At 50.4% G+C, this 21,582-nt stretch overlaps 1 protein-coding gene across 2 annotated transcripts; it reads left to right on the top strand.

The window, feature by feature from the left end:
• Positions 1-10,711: 10,711 nt before the first annotated feature.
• LOC144735441 (complement C1q tumor necrosis factor-related protein 5-like) lies at positions 10,712-21,332 on the top strand. 2 transcript variants are annotated; one of them, XM_078617843.1, is made up of 4 exons: positions 10,712-10,808; positions 13,969-14,131; positions 14,986-15,048; positions 17,520-21,332. In XM_078617843.1, exons 2-4 carry the CDS (start codon positions 13,969-13,971, stop codon positions 18,014-18,016), a joined length of 723 nt encoding a protein of 240 aa, XP_078473969.1. In that variant the 5' UTR covers positions 10,712-10,808; the 3' UTR covers positions 18,017-21,332. The 2 variants fall into 2 exon arrangements, with proteins under 2 accessions (XP_078473969.1, XP_078473970.1); XM_078617844.1 differs by having other exon boundaries at positions 10,718-10,776.
• Positions 21,333-21,582: the final 250 nt, after the last annotated feature.

The raw sequence follows: 21,582 nt of genomic DNA, 5'->3' as shown, positions 1-21,582 counted from the left end.
AATAGTCGCCGACGCCCCCGTGTCCACTAACACCCTGACCTCGACCCCATCAATAAATCCCGTAACGACGGATGATCCCGCCGAGGCAGCCACTATCCTATGCCCCAACTCCGACCATTCAATGTCCCCTCGGTCCCGGCCGAACCCCCCTCGCCGAACCGAATCCCTGAACCCTAACCGGCTCTCCTCCGCCGCAACGCGACGGCCCATGTGTGTCGTGCCTGTAGGCCGGGCATGTGAGGTGCCGCGACTTGCCGGGGTTAGTAGGGATGACTTGGGGCCTTGGTCGTCGTCCAGCCGAGGTCCCCTGGCGTGCTGACGTGGAGCGCGGCAACCGGACGCCACGTGGCCCCGGAGGCCGCAGTTATAACACGTGATGAGGGTCGTCGGAGATCTCGGTTGCTCCAGCTTGCGGGCCGATCGCTGAGGCGAACGACCCCCCGACCTCCAGTCCCCCGGTCGTCCCGCGGTGAACGCCTCCTCTCGTGGGCTGACGACTTGGGGTTCAGTGACCACCGGGCCCGGAGCTGAGGCCACAGCAGCGTTGCAGACGACCCCCTGCTTACGTTGAAGGACCTCGTGCGCCTGTATACTTGTTGCGACCCGCAAGGAAGAAATATCGATCTCGTCGGCCGTGTTGATGGGGACCCCCAGGTCCTGCGCCAACTTGAGCAGTTGCTCCAATACCATCGCATCCTGGCCCTCCTCGTCCATACGAGGGAACACGGCGTCGGCGAGAGCCAGCAACGCCGTGCGGTAGGCGAGCGCGGTCTCCGTGTCCGCCTTCCGCCTTGTGTAAAAATGATGGCGACACGCCGAGGGAGGACCGTAGACCTTGGCCATGAGACCCAGCGCAGCCTTAAGCGTGGAGCGGTCCGACCTCCGTGCGGACGTGAAGGCCGCGAGCGCGTTGTCGTCCAACATGGCAGGCAGTGCCCGCAGCGCCGTAGCGTCGGACCAGGCGGACATTTCCTGATGCGCCAGAAACCTGCGCTGGAATTGGCCCCAGTCCCCGCCTTCCGCCTTGAAGACTGACAATGTGGGAAGGCGCTGTTGAAAGATGAAGTCGTCCTCCGCCTTGTGGTTCCTCTCCGCCCCCCCGTCGGTGTGCGAGATGGCGGCCCCAATGGCGGGTGGCTGATGGCTGTCCGCAGCGCGCGTTGATGACGTAAGCGGGCGCGCTTGTAGAACCGCCGCCACGTGGTGCTCGCCGTTCCCGCCAAAAGATGGCCGCGCAGCAAAAAGGGCGGGAATCGCCCAGTCATTTTGGCGGGAATCCGCGGGGCGACCCTGTTGAATGTCCGCCGACGTCCCCGCTTCTCCCGACGTGCTGATTTCCGCCAGGATGGACGCGGCGGCGAGCAGCAGCTCCGCCAGACGGGAGTGCGCCTCGCGGAGCACGGCTTCGGTCCCCAATCGCTCGTCCGGCGCCCTCGGCGGATCCTGCTCTGTCGGCATTTCTTCCTCCTCACCCTCCGATGCCAGCTGGCCCGAGTCGTCAAAGTTATCCTCGCGGTCAATCCCGTGAGTCCGACGGGTCTTCCTTGTATCCATGCTTGGAAGACTGTTTCACTTCTGACGCCAGTTGAAGTATTGGAATGACGGCAGGAAACTCCTTGACGGGTAACACACTTTTTATTAAATCTTGACTTGTCATGATACAACGTGTGGTCTCTATTCCTCAGACTACACCCACTTCGCTCGATACGTGTAGACTCTATTCCTCTGGCTACACACACTTCACTTGACACGTGTAGATTCTATTCCTCTGGCTACACACTGCACTTGACTCGTGTAGGTTCTATTCCTCTGGCTACACACTGCACTCCGCCCCGAACGTCCGTGGAGCCTACCAGCCCACCCCAGCTTGGGCGTGGGCCACAACCTCTGAGTCCCACGAGCCGGCCCTCTCACGGACGTTCGGCCCCGGGTCCCAGGGTTCCGCCGCTGGGTCACACAGAGTCCCGGTCCCTACAGGACAGCGGGACTAGGTACCGCAGGGCTCTAGCTCTTCATTCCCCGTCTTCAGTCTTCGCTGGTTACTCGCTCCCGTGCGCCTGTGCGCATCCTCTTATATATCCCCCGCTCACGGGAGACGGAGCGTCTGCGGACCTCGACGTGAGCATCACTCCTTAGTTAACCAATCACGACGCGCTGTTCCTACGATCCGTTTTCCCCAGCGCGTGTTACCACTACACAACCAATCACGCCGCGCTGCACCCGATCACTCCCTCTCAAGCGCGTCACCGGCACACAGCCAATCACTACGCGCTGGCACACGATCCTCACCCCAGCGCGTATCACCACTACACATACACACGCATGACAAACACACACACATGACACACACATACACACGCATGACACACACACATGCATGACACACACATACACACACATGACACACACACACGCATGACACACATACACACATGCATGACACACATACACACGTGCATGCACGCAAACACGCCCGCCCACGTGCTTAGCCACACATATGCAAATGCTCGCACACACAAAGCAGAGGTCGCAACCGGGTACCCGATACCCGTACCCTACCCAATACCCGGCTACCCTACCCGGCCGGGTACGGGTACCCGTTTGCGACCCTGGTGCGGCCGGGTACGGGTACGGGTAAGGAATCAAAACCCGTTTGCGACCTCTGGGGTGCGCTGTGGTGGAGTCGGGGTGGGTGGGGGGTGTAACAGGTGTTAGGCCAACGCGATTGGTATTCATCGAGCATCAGCAATGTTTGAGTGTTCCTACCGCGCGCGCGTGCGTGCGTGCACGTGTCGCGTGTCACACACCGCGGGGAGACAAAGGCGGCCGGGCGCGGTGCTGGCCACCCACGCCCTCGTGCGCCGTGGGGGGCGGCCTTCGTCAGTGCCGCTGCACCGACGGTCGCTGGCGTGGGTAGCAGCGACTCGAGTTCGCTTCCCGACCACGGCCAATGGCAGTGGCGATTATCTAAGCTGGCCGTGGTGTTTCCCCCTAGGTCGGCTCAGCCTCAAATGAGTACCTGGTGCGGTGTGTTAACACCTTCGGAGCAGCGGAGGCAACGGTGGCCGGCGCGTTGCTGACCGTGGCACCCCCCCCCCCCCCCATCATGTGCTGGCCCGTTAACCTTCGTCTCTCTCTCTCTTGTGTGTGTGTGCTGCATGTGTGTGTGTGTACGTGCGTGTATGTGTGTACATCATTTCGTAAAAAAAAATTCTTCCTCGCTCTTTCTCCCGACCCGAGAGCCTGTTGCACGAAGACCGATTCTCACGCTGGGAGGAACACGATCGCGGGCAGACACGGGGAGCCCCTTGCCGCCGGAACAAACAGATCGTTCGCTGCTCGCCAACGTCTCCCGCAGCCAACACACTCTGTCAGTGAGCGGCGGGGGTCGAAAGGTCACGCCCGACCGCGCCGCGTGCGCGACGTCCAACGGCGGTTATGTCCAACGGAGCAGACTGGGGCCCGCCATGGGAATGTGGAATTGCTGCACCCTGGAAGGGCCCCCACTTGAGACACCTCCACAGAGTAACCCCCCACTTCGATTAGCACGGTTGGCTTCAACATACGTATGTACATACAAGGTATTTTTGGGCTACTCTTCCGCGGTGGCCAGATGTCTCGGAAGAGGTGAGAGAGTTACCCACGCTTTACCCCACTGCACACGCTCGGGAGATTTAGGGAATGGGTCCCCGTCGGCTGTCAGTTGCCGCTCCGGGAGATCGCATCGACCCCCGACCTCCCGGCGACCTCTAAACCGCAGGTCCAGTGCGGATCGCCGGTAGCAGCCACTTAGAATTATCGCCACTTTATTTATGGATTCATGGGTAGGCCTCGGCAAGGTAAGATAATTTACCCTTTTTACCGGGTAAAAGGGTAAAGGGTAAAGGTGTCGACATGCCAAGCGGTAAGATAAAGGGTAGGGTAAAGGTAGCTCGGAAGAATTACCCAGTAGGGTAAAGTTAGCGCGGAGTATTACCCGGTAAATACGGTGCCTTGTTTACCGCTAAAAGCTCCGTGGCGCAGTCCGTGGCCTACATTTAATAAGTAATATTAAAAAAAAAAATTTAACACGCTTTTATGAAATGTACGAGTAATGGCAGAACTCCACGACTCCAGGAAGTGGCCCCGAAGCTTGCCATAACGTAAGGGACCGTGGCCAATTACAACCAACGTTAGTTGAGCGTGGACAATTAGACCCAAGCCGAAACATAACATATAAAAAATAATGTTTAAAAATACAGATGTTTTATTTTTCATGATAGAATGTAGTATTATCATCAGTATGACATAAGTATACCAAGTTTGCAGTCGATACCACATTGGGAAGTGGGTTCAAATTGAGGTACAAGATTTGAGGATACAACAACAACAATAACGACAACAACAGACAGAGTGAGTTAAAAGAAAGCGTGTAAAATTGGAATCATCGAGAGTATTCTATATGAATAAAGCGCTCTACCTATAGCATTTACCGTTATAAACCTTGTTAATGTGCAGTAGTTCCCTAGTAATTACCCTGTAATCGGGTAATTTTAATGTATAGGGTAAGGGTAAAAGATAGGGTAAAGGTAGGCTCGTTGCTTTCTACCTTTTACCTTACCTGCTAAAGGGTAAAAGGTAGGGTAGAGTGATTGTATTGTGGTAAGGTAGAAGGTAGGGTAATGGTAGGCCCGTTGTTTTTACCTTTTAACTTTTACCTTACCTTGCCGAGGCCTATTCATGGGCAGTGGCATACAAATGTGATCTCTGCTCACACTCACGTGCCCCCCCCCTCCATCCCCTCGCCCACCCTCCTTCCAACATTGTATACACTGCTGGATTAAGAGCTGTTCATACTGTTAGGTTTTTTCGGTAAAGTCACGTAGGTAAAAAATAAAATTTAAAGTTAATAAAAGTGATGCAGTAATTTTAGCTGTGACGGTCCCACCTGATGTCGTGATTTATTATTTTATTTTATTTCCATTATTACTTTTATTAATTTTTATTTTTTACCTACGTGACTTTACCGAAAAAACCTAACAGTATGAATCCTTGCAGTCACGAAAGCTTCAAATCTAGAATTAAGAGCTGTTAGCGAGCGCCTATTAAGGCCGGCATAGCATGAATGGTGACGGATTCGGAGACGCGTCGTTCCTAATTACGTCAGCGTGTCGAGTCGACCATAGGGTGGGACGGACGAGGTGTCATGTGCCAGGTGAAGCGGTAGTGTAACGACGGATCTGGCGACCCGAGTTCGATTCCTGCTCACGGCTTGCACCATTGACGATCATCTGAACCGGTCCTGGACCACCCCTAGGTCGACTCAGAAATGAGTACCTGGTGCGATGTGAAATACGTATCGGCACTGGGGAGACAAAGGCGCTCGTGCGTGGTGCTGGTCACCCACCCCCTCATGTGCTGTGCCAGCCTTCGTAGGTGCTCGCTAACAGCACTTGCCCCAATAGCCTTTTAAGGCTACACGGGGAATCTGTCTTTATGGAGCGGCGGCGCACTGGTTAGCGCACTTGCGCTACGAAGCCGTTGGTCAGTTGCATGAAACGTCTGAAGTGATATTGTCTCCTAGTGGGAACCGTGCATCATCGTGAACTTAAGGCGACGTTATACCTCAGGATTATTTTCGCATCACAATTTTACGTCAATGGCCACTGTAATCATCAGAACTGGGGAGACAAACACGGCCAGGCGTGCGCGGTGCTGTCCACCCACCCCACTTCGCGTTCCACGCCGGCCTTGATTGGTGCTCAGCTATCAGCGCTTGCCCCCAAAGGTCTGTTCAAGGCTACGCCGGGGGCCCTCTGTCTTTGCGCGTCGACAGCGCCAGCCTGCCAGAGGCATCGGTGGCACCTTTTTTTCTGCCGTGCACGCGACCAGGCACTGAACCCGGCCAGCCGGCCCCACGGTACAGCGCTGCGCGGCGCTTAATAACCGCGGTTATGCGAATTAAATCTCGGAGGCGCGGGACGAAACACACATCGCCCGTGACTATATTTAGCGCCGCCGCTCACGACGCTAATATCCGGCGGAGGGAACATCGTGTTTAATGAATGCAAGGAGGGCTCGCGGCGGGAAATTCACCGTGCTGGGGTCGTGGGGGGCGCGGCTCGTGGTGCCGGAGGGGATTGGGGGGCTCGATGATCGGCGCTCGCTCGCTCGCTCGATGCGGCCGTTAACACGAACCTCGCATTAAACTACATCGAGCGTGAAGTTTACTTTTCCCCGCTCTGCTGATCCGACTCGCGCTTATATTCCGACAAAGTGCCTTGTTGGGGGTTTTAAATCAGAATTATTATATTCATTATTATTTTCCGTACCAAGTTGATAAATGTGCGCGGATCGCTGTCCGGCACCGTCGGCGGTGCTGAACCAAGCAAATCATAAATTCACCATTGGAACCTCAAATCATAAATTGTTCACATTTTGTTCATCGCGTGGAAACTCCATTTGTTTGGCTGCGTCGGGTGGCAGAGGTTGCACGACACAATACCCTCGGTTTTATTTTTACTCTGAACTAAAAAATCAGTTACGAATCATAATGTAGCGTTAGAAATGACGTTCAAATTCCGTGCTGTGTTCGTTCCGTTGGCTATAATCGGGGCTTGGTTGCAACCGAGGGAGTTGTGCGGTGCCAAGCTCCAGGAAGTCTCTCCCTGCCCCTCCACTCCTCGTCAGCAGGCAGGGCTTGGGGGCATGGTCTGGGGAGTTGGGCGCCCCATAAAATGTGAAATTAGAATCAAGGCCCGCTTATAATTAATCGGTGTGAGGTCTTTGTTTTCTCTCTCTCGAGATATTCACGCTGCAAATAGATAACGACATTGCCCAGAGTGGGGGTGGGTGGGGGCAGGGTGGGTCGGGTTAAAGAAAGCAGTGCATCACCCTGCGGAAGATGATGATGTCAAGTGACATTAGGAGCACGACGTTTATACCCACTTGCAATAGAGCAATTGCCGCAAGCCTAACTCTTATCGCTTCAGTCATCAGAGCTGGAATCAGGCGAATTAAGTGACACCATTTAAACGTGGAGATTATCAGACGGAAACGATTGAGGCACTGCGCTGGAGAACCTGGTTTAATCACAACTCGGTCTGTGTGAGTCTATGGTCTCTGTGTGATCATTGGGTCTCTGTGTGAGTATATGAGTCTCTGTGTAAATCACTGCATTTCTTTGTAAGTCTATGGTCTCTATGAGTCTGGGTCACTGTGTGAGTCTATGGTCTCTATGCGAGTCATTGGATCTCTGTGAGTCATTGGGTATCTATGTAGGTTATTGGGTCTTTGTGAGTCTTTGGTCTCTGTGCGAGTCTATGGTCTGTATGTGAGTCTATGACCTGTATGTGAGTCATTGGGTCTCTATGTGGGTTATTGGGCCTTTGTGTGAGTCTCTGAGTCTGTGCGTCTTTGGGTCTCTGTGAGTCATTGGCGACCTGGCTGAGATCGACTCGTTACACTCAAGCACCTCCGATGAGCACGGTTGAATGCGTGCGGTGCAAAAGAAGTCCACCATACATAGTGTGCATGCAACCTGGCTCTTGCGGTGGGAACCTTATTGCGACCCAGGATTCTGAGCGGTGCTGGCTCATTGTCGCCGACGTGGCCTACGAAGAGTCGCCCCTCTGAGCCGCGTGACAACCTCCGAGCAGCGGTCGCACAACGAGCCGACAGGCGCATCTCACGAAGCGTGGGGCTCGGGAAGAGATGAGCTCCAACAACAATAGTAATATTATTGACCATGAAGTCAAATATACATTTGGTATTCTGCAAGGCTATCCACGAAGGAGGGCCCCGTGTTTCACAGACGGGTATAGTCTGTCAGCATGGAGGATATGTCACCAAAATTGTTTTATTAAAATTAAGTCATTTGTGGGTAATATTTGGCAAGGGACCGTTATGCCTGTGACGCAGACGGCGCGCAGTGTTTGATGGTTAATATTCACCCGCAGTAATAACGACCCCACCACCCACCCAGCCGCTCACTCACTCAACTACTCGCCCACCCATTCACCCACTCACCGAGCCACACACGCACTTAGCCACCCATCCACTCCCTCATTCACGCAGTCACCCACCCACTTACCCATCTACTTATCCAACCACTCATCCACCAAACCATCCACCCACCCACCTATTCACCCACTCACACACCCACCCACCTACTCACACACCCACCCACCTTTTCACCCACTCACACACCCACCGATTCACCCACTCACCCACCCACCGATTCACCCGCTCATCCACCCACCCACCCGCTTGCCACTCTTCCTATTCGATTCACGTCACGGGCTCTTTAAAGTTCTCTGTGAAGCAGGCGGACCGAGGACCTCTGCAACAAGCGGCGATCGTCATCAGCATCATCATGGCAGCAGCAGCAGCAGCGACAATGCAAGGCTTGGCTTCAAAAATCCAGCACTTTTATTTGAACATAGCATAGAAAACGAGAACAGTCTTGGTTTGTTTTATTGTCTACACAAGGCGCGACATGTGCACGATCACCGTTCCAACCCCTAAAAAAGATACCCGTCATCCCTCCCTCCCCCCTCCCTCCCCCAGTGCCCCCCAACCCCACGCCCCACAGTACACCCCACCTAGCCCCTCATGTGACACAGATTTGCCACATCTCACGACGGGATTGAAGACAAGGGAGCCAAACAATGTTTGAGAATCGTACCGGGGATTTAATTTCAGCCACACCCGGCACAGCACATCCAGTATACCCCCTCTCAATATCCACGTGGCTACTGCCAGTCACGTGTCACCTATTGAAGTCTACCAACGACCCGGAAAATGTCTTCCAGCCCGGAACACCGCATCCAGTATACCACATCGCTAGGGATGTGGCTGCTGATCACGTGCCGCCTACTCCAGCCTTCCAACGAGTCGGAAAATATGTTTTCACACGGCACACCACATTCAGTATACCATCTAGATATGGCTGTGACTACTGCAAGTCACCTGCGAGCCGAGGACACAGATACATAGAAGATGTTACAGGGGCCGTCGTTCTCAACACCGAGAGCCCCGTCATAGCAACGTGGAATTTCCAACCACTAAGAGTATTGTTTGTTGTTGTAATTTGCCGACCCGCCCCTGCTGGACATCTGTGGGGAAAAAAAGAGCTCAATAGCTCATCGGATTCCTCCTCCAGCCTCAATAGAAATTGTGATTGTGAGAAACACGCACGTGGAATGATGATGCCTTCATACACGCGAGCTCCGCTGATGCAGCGTCCAGCCAACAGTGGGGCCAAGGCGGTGGTAACCCCCTCCCCCCCCAAACCCACCCACCTTGATGAGACCCCCCCCCCCCCAAGTTATTGATATTTCCCAGAGAATATTATTAGATTGATTTTAGTTTTTGCATGAATGTAGGGCCCTATTTAAATAGCTTAACATTTCTGGCTCTCACCATCCCACCCCCACCTTAACCCCCCTCCACCTCCACCCTCCCAGCCCTGCTCCCTCCTCTTGGGAAGTTTCTATGACCGCCTGTGCCTTGCTGCACAGATACACACAAAGGTCCCCCGTATAGCCTTAACAGACTTTTCGAGCAAGTGCCTCGCTTGCTGCAGACACACACACAATTCCCTGCGCGATCTCATAGCGCGCACACACACACACCTGCATTCTCAATACGCAGTACATTACTACATATGCAAGCACACACACGCCCAGCTCTCACAAAATGTCAGCTTGCCCTATGCTGGAGTGCCCTGCCTTCGTAAGGTTCTAACCCCATGCCCCCGACTGAACATCTGTGAGAAAAGGAGCTTCTTTGCTCATGGAATTCGTCCCGCAGTAATACATGCAGATTCTGATTCTGTCTCAATGGAATCACTCCAACTGGCAGTGCTCTCACCGCGTTCAGACGGAACCCCTTCCACCCCTCCCACCCCCTAGGGTCATTAGCTCCTGGGGTGGGAGGGTCACCACACGCGGCACTGAGGCCCATGTAGGCTCCTAGGCCACTTCTGTTTCGTAGGCCTTTAGTGATAACTGTCTATACTTGGGACTGCTGCCCATGTTGGTACCGCTGCTGTCACTCCGCTTGTTTCACGCATAAGTACATTGCCTCGCTTTATGAAAAAAAACGATTGTCATTGACATGACTCTGCCTCTATGCTCTATAAATATATTTATTCAAGAAGATATCTTGGTTACTTTTTTTTTTACAAACATAAAAATACCGCGTCAACATTTTTGTTTTGGAGCCTCCTTGTCGTTTTTAATAGGCCCCTCGGCACAGTACGTACTATGGCCTACCTAATAATACGGCCCTGGCGGATAAGTGAGTGGGTGAGTGAGTGAGTGGGCGAGTGGGTGAGTGACTAGGTGAGTGAGTGGCTGGATGAGTGGGTGAATGAGTGGTTGGATGAATGTGTGAATGAGTAGACCCCTGGGCTACAGTGCCTACTACTGTTGCCTATTGGATAACAAGTTCCTAGTGGGTGGATGAGTGAGTTATTGGGTGGGTCAGTGGGTGAATTAATGAGTGAGTGGGTGGCTGGGTGATTGAGTAGGCCCTAGGGACAGCCACTTTCCCCCAGCAGTCTGTTACAGGCTATACGGGGGATCTTTGTCTTTCTTGCGTGTGAGCGCGTGTTGACTGTGACGTCAAACGTGGGAGGTCTGGACCAAGTGGGAAATAATGGAGGAGCACGTGACCCGAGTAATGTTTAAAAGGGGAGACGGGGGAGAGGATTTCAGTTACTCGGTGACCAACGCTGAGCACCGACGCGCAACGGTCCCACAACCTCCGATTAGAAGGACGCTCAGCTGCTACGTACGGTGGTGTGAAAGAAAATTCTATGTACCGTACGTATAAAGACTCACCCAGAGATCCATAGACTCGCATAGAGACGAGTTCACTCACACATAGACCCACAGACTCACACAGAGACCCATAGACTCACACAGAGAACATAAAGCTCTCACATACACCCACAGACTCACACAGAGACCCATAGACTCACACAGAGAACCATAGACTCGCAAAAAAGACACATAGACTCACAAAGAGACTCGTAAACACACACAGAGACCTGTAGACTCACACGTAGACCCACAGACTCACACAGAGACCCATAGACTCACACGTAGACCCTCAGACTCACACAGAAACCCATAGACTCATGAGACATCGACCCATAGACTCATCACACAGAGACCCATAGACACACACAGAAATCCATAAACTCACACGGAGTCGCGTATATTCACAAAGAGACCTGTAGACTCACACAGAGACCCACAGACGTACATAGATCCATAGACTCACACAGAGACCCATAGATCACACAGAAACCCATAGACTCACACAGACTCATTAACACACCCATAGACACATAGACTCACACATGTATCACTATGAGTCTCCAAGCGTCTCTCTCTATCTCTATGTGTCTCTATGTTTGGCTGCTGCTATAAATGTCCACGTGATGTTGACGACGATGATAGGCCACTTCGTCGAGCTGCCATTGTTTGTGATGGAGAGGTCTCTTCTGATAATAAGTTAATAGCTCAGTCGGGGTTTTACCTGGCAAGTAAACACCTACTTAAAATGTATTTGTATATATTGTTTTACGTGATTTGTTTACCTTTCCTATACTTTGCCCTTCTACAGTGAGGGAAAAAAGTATTTGATCCCCTGCTGATTTTGTACGTTTGCCCACTGACAAAGAAATGATCAGTCTATAATTTTAATGGTAGGTTTATTTGAACAGTGAGAGACAGCATAACAACAACAAAATCCAGAAAAACGCATGTCAAAAATGTTATAAATTGATTTGCACTTTAATGAGGGAAATAAGTATTTGACCCCCTCTAATCAGAAAGATTTCTGGCTCCCAGGTGTCTTTTATACAGGCAACGAGCTGAGATTATGAGCACACTCTTAAAGGGAGTGCTCCTAATCTCAGCTTGTTACCTGTATAAAAGACACCTGTTCACAGAAGCAATCAATCAATCAGATTCCAAACTCTCCACCATGGCCAAGACCAAAGAGCTCTCCAAGAATGTCAGGGACAAGATTGTAGAACTACACAAGGCTGGAATGGGCTACAAGACCATCGCCAAGCAGCTTGGTGAGAAGGTGACAACAGTTGGTGCGATTATTCGCAAATGGAAGAAACACAAGAACTGTCAATCTCCCTCGGCCTGGGGCTCCATGCAAGATCTCACCTCGTGGAGTTGCAATGATAATGAGAACGGTGAGGAATCAGCCCAGAACTACACGGGAGGATCTTGTCAATGATCTCAAGGCAGCTGGGACCATAGTCACCAAGAAAACAGTTGGTAACACACTACGCCGTGAAGGACTGAAATCCTGCAGCGCCCACAAGGTCCCCTCGTTCAAGAAAGGACATATACATACCCATCTGAAGTTTGCCAATGAACATCTGAATGATTCAGCAGACAACTGGGTGAAAGTGTTGTGGTCAGATAACCCAAAATGAAGCTCTTTGGTATCAACTCAACTCGCCGTGTTTGGAGGAGGAGGAATGCTGCCTATGACCCCAAGAACACCATCCCCACCGTCAAACATGGAGGTGGAAACATTATGCTTTGGGGGTGTTTTCTGCTAAGGGGACAGGACAACTTCACAGCATCAAAGGGACGATGGACGGGGCCATGTACCGTCAAATCTTGGGTGAGAATCTCCTTCCCTTAGCCAGGGCATTGAAAATGGGTCGTGGATGGGTATTCCAGCACAATGACCCAAAACACACGGCCAAGGCAACAAAGGAGTGGCTCAAGAAGAAGCACATTAAGGTCCTGGAGTGGCCTAGCCAGTCTCCAGACCTTAATCCCATAGAAAATATGTGGAGGGAGCTGAAGGTTCGAGTTGCCAAACGTCAGCCTCGAAACCTTAATGACTTGGAGAAGATCTGCAAAGAGGAGTGGGACAAAATCCCTCCTGAGAGGGATTTTGTCCCACTCCTCTTTGCAAACTAGGTGGCTAACTACAAGAAACGTCTGACCTCTGTGATTGCCAACAAGGGTTTTGCCACCAAGTACTAAGTCATGTTTTGCAGAGGGGTAAAATACTTATTTCCCTCATTAAAATGCTAATCAATTTATAACATTTTTGACATGCGTTTTTCTGGATTTTTTTGTTGTTATTCTGTCTCTCACTGTTCAAATAAACCTAACATTAAAATTATAGACTGATCATTTCTTTGTCAGTGGGCAAACGTACAAAATCAGCAGGGGATCAAATACTGTTTTCCCTCACTGTATCCTGTTTGTGCAACGTGTAGTTTGTTGTTGAAACGTTCTGACTTCGTGGCCTCCTTACTGGAGCATCTGTGACGAGCAAAGAGCTTCACAGCTCATCGGATTCCTCCTGCAGCGTCAACTCGACACGCTGGTTCTGGCTGCTGTCTCCCCGCTTGTCTCTGATTTTTCCTCGTCAGGTTCGATCACCGGACCCCTGACGATGCCTGCTGCTGCTCCTTCTTTGGAGTTTGTGTCAATCTCTCTCTGTTTCTCCCCGTGGAGATGTTAACGACCTCGCCTGGTTTACAGAAAGTCCTGGGTTCAATCAAGACCTCGATGATGCCTGCTGCTGTGTATTTGGAGTTTGCATCTCTCTCTCTTTCTCTCCCTGTGGAGATGATAATTACCTCGCTTGGTATAAATGAGGTCGTGGGTCCGATTCCGATCCTGATGCCTGCAGTATATTTCGTGTCGCTCTGTGGTCGCGTGGATTTTTCTCCGGGTCTTCCGGTTTTTCCCATTCACATTTAAAATCAACATCATCACGTGTTTAGAGCTTTGCTATACATTTTCACGTGACAATGATAAGCCTACTTCATTGAACTATCATTTGTGATGGGCAGGGCGCTTTTGAAAAAAGATCGAAATCATAGCAGCTCATTCATATCTTACTTGGTAAAATAAAATAATAGTTCGTGTATAAATCCATCCTGTACACCAGGCGAGCTAGTTAACATCTCGCCACTGCTGTCCTCAGATGTCCATCTCGGCCCTGCTGCCGCTGCTGCTGCTGGGGGTGGTGGTGGTGGGAGCCCAGCAGGAGAAGACCGTCTGCGCGGGCATCAACGGGATCCCCGGGCAGCCCGGAGCCCCGGGGCAGCACGGGACCCCTGGGGCCCCCGGGAGGGACGGCAGAGACGGTGAGGGGTCGGGTCCCAGAGACCCCCCCACGGTGCGCTCGTGGGGAGTGACGCGATCACTCGCTCACTCGATCACTCAATCATTAACTCACTCAATCTTTAAGTCACTCACTCATTTGTTCACTCGTTCACTCACTCGTTCACTAACTCAATCGTTCACTCACTCATTCACTCACTCACTCAATCGTTCACTCACTCACTCACTCCCTAGTTCACTCACTCATTCACTCACTCAATCGTGCACTCACTAACTCACTCATTCACTCGCTCACTCGTTCACTCAATCACTCACTTATTAACTCACTCACTCGTTCACTCAATCACTCACTCACTTATTCACTCACTTAATCGTTTACTCACTCACTCACTCATTCACTCAGTCGTTCACTCACTCATTCACTCACTCAAACGTTCACTCGCCATGTCATGCCCTTGATCGTTCACTAGCTCATTCTCGTAGGAGAGTGTCTCGTGTGGAGTCGAGTGAAAAGAGAGGGGAGAGGCAGGAGAGTGAGTGGTGGGGAGTAGAGTGAGATGAGAAGGGAGAGACGGGAGAGTGTGTGGAGTGGAGTAGAGTGAGATGAGAGGGGAGAGGCAGGAGACTGCGTGGAGGGGAGTAGAATGAGATGAGAGGGGAGAGGTAGGAGAGTGCGTGGAGGAGAGTAGAGTGAGATGAGAGGGGAGAGGTAGGAAAGTGCGTGGAGGCGAGTGGAGTGAGATGAGAGGGGAGAGGCAGGAGAGTGCGTGGAGGTGAGTGAGATGAGAGGGGAGAGACGGGAGAGTGCGTGGAGGCGAGTGGTGTGAATTGAGAGTGGCTTGTTGAGCGGACCAGCCATGCTTTGTTCTTCTCGCAGGCGCTACCGGATCACCTGGAGCCAAGGGAGACCTCGGGGCTCGAGGCTTGACTGGGGACCCAGGTGGGACTGTGACACTGACTCGTGTGCTCCGAGCAGCTGATTCTATATATTTATTTTATTACCAAGTAATCCTCACTGAGCTATGTGACTCTTGTTCATAAGCGACCTGGCCACACGTAATGATAGCTCGACGAAGTGGTATCATCGTCACGTGGACATTTATTCAGCCAAATACATTTCTAAATGTGGAAGGAAAAATAACGAAGGACCCGGTGAAAAATCCACGCAACCACGGGGAGAGACGCATGCAAACTCCAAATAAGCAGCTGGCGTCAGGATTAGGAGATGTCAAATTACTCGTCTGATCCACATGTAGTCGTGGGTTCGAACCCAACCCTGACGATTCCCGATGTATATTCGGTGTTTGCATGTCCTCCCCGTGGTCGTGTGGATTTTTCATCACGTTCCTTTGGTTTTTCCTTCCACCTTTAGAAACATGCGTTTAGACTTTACAGTATTTGACTGCTATAAATGTCCACGTGATGATATCAGCCACCACATTTAGCTGTCACTGTCGACAGGCAGATCGCTGCGGAAAAAAATAGCAAAACAGCAGCTCGGTGGACCTTACACCTGGGAATTTAACAAATAGTTAGTTTAGTCGATGGGTCTCGATGTATCTCCATGTTGTAGAAAACAGAGCTCACGAGGTATACCGTGTATAGGTGTAACATCTGTGGGGGCTAACGCCCCCCTCCTCCTCCTCCTCCTCCGCCACTTCTGGCTAGTGGCTGGCTCCCCACCGCCTGGAGTTATCCCACACACTCCCCACGTACACCACCACTAATGAATAGGTGGCTGCGCGCACGCACGTGTATATGCACGCGCCCCTCCCCCCCCCTCCTGTGCGTCGGCATTAATCTTCTGTGCAAACACTCACGCGGGCAAAACGACGGCCGGGTTGATGGTAATATACGCGTGTTTCACACGCCTGCACGTACCGCACCACACCTACGCTCTCCCTACCCACACAGAAATCACACCACACGGATCCTCTGTGCTAAAGTTTATTAATGGCGCCAATACGCATTACCCGGAGGAGGAATATTTCGCGAGGAGAGCCTAGCCTAACTCTGCCTATGAACCCAGTTACCCAAACGTTCTACCACGTACCTCGTCGCTGTACTCACGGCGTCGCACGGATGCTGTGAGAGTCGGAGGGAGAAGGACGAGCGAAAGCCTCGCTTATCACTGCCTCGTAGCAGCACTCTCGGGCATCACATGGATGCTGCGAGTAGCTCAAGGAGGCAGGACAGTAGGGAAGAGACTGGATCGCCCGGAGGTTGAAGACAACTGAACTCACCGTCCCGGGGCACCTATCTTTATTCTCTAAACTTCAAAGGCCCAGGGTGACGTCATACCACGCAGCCAATCGGGCGCTTACCCATGCTCCCCGTCATCGTCCCTCTCCACCGTCTCTACCGTGGCCTAATCCCCTCACTTCAAAGGCCCAGAGTGGCATTGTACTGCACAGCCAGTCGCGTGCTCACCTGCGCCGTCTACATAGAGGGCCACGGGGTCTGCTGCTGCTGCTGCTGCTGCTGCGGCCCCTCACCCATCGTCCTCCCGTGCTCAGCAATTCTAACCAGCTGGTCTGCCCTTCTGGCCTAATATTCCACCCTCCGCCTCTCCCAGTGTCGTGAGTAACTCATTGCGGTTGGCCCAGGGAACCTTTTCGTTCTGCGCCCATAACATTTTAAGCCAATTTAGGGGCACTTCAATGTAACTTGATGACTTGATGCCAAACCTGTGAGGGTCGGCCAATCTCCTGGCACCGGGAAACCGTGGGACTCTCCCTCTAGGGGCCCTTCGGATTTAAACCCGATGTGCCAGGCAACCCCCCGTTAGGACACTACGTGGGTGCGCTGTGTGTGGGTGTGTGTTTAATGTGGGGGCCGGGTGGGGAGTGCGGCGTTTGCGAAGTTGCTCCGTGATCGTGGCACCACACATGACCCCTTGTTCTGGAAAACAGAACTCACTCAGTACACTGTGTAGAGCGGAAACACGCGTTTTATACAGACACGTCGGGCAAGGTTTTCCTGTTACAAAACAAAGATGTTTGTCACAGGACACGACTCAATTGTGCAGGTTTGGCTCACCTTCATCAACATAGATGCAGAATTGCCCCATATCTCCGTTTGAGAGTTGGGATAAACATATAAAAAACAAAGATCCCCCGTATAGCCTTAACAGACTGTTGTGGCAAGTGCTGTTGGTGAGCACCTATGAAAACTGGCACGCCTTTGTCTCCCAAGTGGCGTTGTTAACACATCTCACCAGGTAATCATTTGAGGCTGATTCGACCTAGGGTAGGAGTCCCAGTACCAGTTCAGATAATCGTCACTTGTGTTGAACATGAGCGGGAATCGAACTCGGGTCTCTGCTGGGTTCGTAGCGCTAACTGCTACACTACCATGGGGTGACACACACACATGCACACGCCGTTCGTTTGGACCGTGTTGTCCGCCTAGGTCTGCCGGGAAAGCTGGGCCCTCTTGGCCAACCGGGGCTCGCGGGGACTCCGGGAGTCCCAGGTGAGCAGGGCGAAAGAGGCGAGAAAGGCGAGCGGGGAGAGAGCGGCGTGGGGCCCAGGTCGGCCTTCTCTGCGAAGGTCGGCGCTTACAAGCCGGTGGCCGGCTCCCCAATGACGTTCAACGTCATCATCACCAACCCGCAGGGCCACTACAACCCCGGCACGGGGAAGTTCACCTGCGCTCACCCAGGTGTCTACTATTTCACGCTTAACGTGCATTCCCATGAACAGTCCCTCGTGGTTATGATCATGAAAAACGGGAACATCATCTCTAAGGTGTGCGGTGATAAATACGACGCAATAAGCAGCAGCGTCGTGCTGAGTCTCAAGGCCGGGGATGAGGTGTGGCTGGAGTTGCAGGCTCCGTACATTCATTTTTTCTTCGACGTGCATAGAGACTCGGTGTTCAGCGGCTATATCCTGTACCCCGAGTGAATCGATTTTTTTTCATCGGCGCGTCTGGGAAGACAGATCAGGAACACATTCACACGCACGCGCATGCACCCCCCCTCCAGTTTAAACAAAGCTTTTGGGCAACATTCTCAACAAAAATCTGCAAATATTCCCAAAGCTGTTGGTAATGACTGCTAATTTTCGGATGTGAGATGTTCTCACCAGAGGAAAAATAGGCCCGGCACTTTTTCTCAGCCACCTCTCTCCTTGCCAGCCAGGGTGTCTGGGCGATTATGAATCGGTTAGACAATGCAGAGAGACATAGCAACTTTCACCAACTGAAAAAGTCCTGAAACCTCACCAATTTTCACATCCGGCATCGGCAGTGAAGGGAGAAATATTCCAATTCCAGCTGATAGCTATGAAGGTTGCTCATTTCTAACATGGGAGTGAGAGGAGTTTGGATCCATTTTCTCTCTCGTGCAATTCTCTCAATATTTTTAATCGGACACTAACACAGATTTTTAAACGCGCTTTGACGGCAACATAAAGAAGGACAATAACTCGATCTGGAATACTGAGAATCTTAACAAGATTTGGAATGTAGTAACTATGCCTTGGTTCGTTATGCACAAGAACGTGAACCAACTGTGGTGGATAATAATTCATTGACAACCAATTACAACCAACTCTTCAAACTCTCAGCGACAGTAATAGCACGCGTCTACAGAACCCTGCAGTTCAACGACTTCACACAGCGACCCCGCGTGTCGACAATGACGGAACACCGCGGCGACTTACACAGATAGAGACCACCGCGAGGACCGTTCACACCAACCCTGACGCACGTACTGGGTTTACTCTCCATCACACCGGTGGTCTTCACTAGTAACGATTTGGCATGTTTTGTTTACGTAACAAACCTTAGTAATTGTCTATTATGGATAATATCGGTCATGCAAGCTCCTGCATGTTAAACTGTGATGTTGTTGGTCAATGCCAGATTCACACTTAGCCTGTTTCGTTTTTAGCTACAGGAGGAGAAAAAATAAGACCTTAGAGTCCGGAGGAAATCCTGGCACAGAGCAAGGGAGAGAATAGACAAAACTCCACTCCACTCGCTCACTCACTCACAATGAACTCACACGCGCTGATGATGATCACGATGGTGAAACATACAAAAACTAGATTCCTGTACTAAAGAGGAGCTGCCCGAAGTTATCAACAGAAGGTGTGTACCAGATTAATCCCTCTCGTAGTTAAATGCTTTGTTGGACAGACGGTACGAAACATTTGTTTGAGATTGATTAAAACTTTCGTGACTGCAGCAATTCATATTCTTTGGGTCTTTCAGTAAAGTACCGTAGATAGGTTGAAAAAACATTACAAACATTACAATGTTTTTTATATGAGACTAAAATAACACCAAAGAAATATTAAGTACTTGCAAACACAACTGTTGGCATTTGCAGAACAAGCATGCCAACAAGGGCATTACATTGATTTTGATAACGTTGCTTTGGTTGTGTAACACTAATTATCATTTGGCCAAGACTAATTCGAGAAGCCATTGAAATTGAGAGAAATATAAATAACTTTAACCGTTCTGACTGCTTCAGGCTTAGCGCTGCTTGGAAGCGTATTGTTAAGTAATACACCTTACAATTGTATGCCTTGTAAAATGTAAAGGCATCACAATACTGATTAACTGTGATTAAGCCATCTGTTCCAGATTAGCATAATCCATTGTTACAGGATTACAATAAACACACTCTGATCTCTGATTGGCTCACAGTAATGACGCCACGTTTCTCTATTTAAGACCGGAAGTAAGGTAGATATCTCTTCACATTCTGGCAAAGTCGCCTGATGACGATGGTTGGCGTAAATTGCTAGCGAAACGTCATGGTAATAAAAAATTGTAAATGTTGCAATAGATTTTCTCAAGCAACACACAACCGGTTAGTGCTGAAGTAGAAACTAATTGGCCACGCTCTTTGGTTTTTTCGGCAAAGTCACGTAGTTAGAAATAAAATAAACAAATCACGACGTTTCGATCGTGATTGTTTTTATTTGAGTTAATTTCTAACTACGTGACTTTACCGAAATAACCAAAGAGTATGGATTCCTGCAGTCACGAAAGCTTCAAATCAAGCTTAATTGGCCACCTTTTGTTTACGTGACAACCCTTTACTGAATGGGCGATATCGGGTTAACTTATACTTACGCCATTTTTCTCCAAAAAAAACATCTATCATCAATAATATTATTATAATAGTAGGTTTTTACCCTTTTAACTGGTACAAAACTGACACCTTTATTCAAGGCATCATGTTTGCAATGACCACAACACAAGTAGTCAAAAAAGCTAACAAAAAGAAGCAACTCTGATAATGATGATAATATGCACTGTCCTTGAAGTTGATTGGCCCACACCCGAGACGGCTTTCTTTAGAGCCTAGTCCCCATTGGTGTAGGGCCAGATGACACCAGAAGGCGTACAACTCAAACACAGTGCAATATCAGAGTATTGAGAGCTCGGGGTAAGCATTTACACTATGAGATCTATTTTACCAGTGGCAAAATATAATAGTAGGTTTTTACCCTTTTAACTGGTACAAAACTGACACCTTTATTCAAGGCATCATGTTTGCAATGACCACAACACAAGTAGTCAAAATGGGGACTAGGCTCTAAAGAAAGCCGTCTCGGGTGTGGGCCAATCAACTTCAAGGACAGTGCATATTATCATCATTATCAGAGTTGCTTCTTTTTGTTAGCTTTTTTGACTACTTGTGTTGTGGTCATTGCAAACATGATGCCTTGAATAAAGGTGTCAGTTTTGTACCAGTTAAAAGGGTAAAAACCTACTATTATATTTTGCCACTGGTAAAAGAGATCTCATAGTGTAAATCAATAATATTGGTGGCGACAGCCTACTGCTACTTTGGGTTAAATTGACATTCATAAAGCACAGGACACCGTCCAGTTAAAGGACCGGAGTTGAGCGTTTAGGCGTCAGAATCCAAGTCTGCATTACAGCCCGGTGAACCACTACAGCCGGATGTTGTGTTCAGCCCACGGGATCTTAAATACAGGAGCACTGGAGATAGAGACGCTCTCTCTCTCGTATCGTGAGTTCAAGACAGCTGCACTAAGTCCCAGCGCATGCAACACGCTCCCAGGAGGCGCAACTACCGATTCGCTATTTCAACGTTGGTGGGATTGCTTTGCAAGTTACGACTCACTTTTACTCAAATAGCTACGCATGCTTTTTTAACCCCCGTATATGCAATATGTATGCTATAACTACATATATAACCGGAGGTGCGGGAGGACAATAAACTATGTATCTCTGTGTGAGTTTCCGTGTCTTTGTTTGAGTCTATTGGTCTCTATGTTAGTTTAGGGGCTTCTATGTCAGTCTTTGAGTCTGTGTGAGCCTATGAGTCTCTGCGTGATTCTATAGGTCATTGTGTGAGTGTTTGCATCTCTGTGAATCTCTGGTTCTCTGTGTGATTATATGGGTCTCTATGTGAGTTTGTGTTTCTATGTGAGTCTTTGAGTGTCTGCGTGAGTCTATGGGTCTCTATGTGAGTCTATAGGTC

This window comes from Lampetra planeri, chromosome 55 (assembly GCF_965212315.1).
Source record: "Lampetra planeri chromosome 55, kcLamPlan1.2.h2, whole genome shotgun sequence".
NCBI lineage: Eukaryota > Metazoa > Chordata > Hyperoartia > Petromyzontiformes > Petromyzontidae > Lampetra > Lampetra planeri.
This window is presented reverse-complemented; position numbering and strand designations above follow the sequence as displayed.

Excerpts from the sequence above, each read along its gene's own strand:
- LOC144735441 (XM_078617843.1), top strand. The coding sequence starts at position 13,969 with ATGTCCATCTCGGCCCTGCTGCCGCTGCTGCTGCTGGGGGTGGTGGTG. Across the intron at positions 14,132-14,985 it reads CGGGAGGGACGGCAGAGACG|GCGCTACCGGATCACCTGGA; the intron begins GTGAGGGGTCGG and ends TTCTTCTCGCAG. Across the intron at positions 15,049-17,519 it reads AGGCTTGACTGGGGACCCAG|GTCTGCCGGGAAAGCTGGGC; the intron begins GTGGGACTGTGA and ends TTGTCCGCCTAG.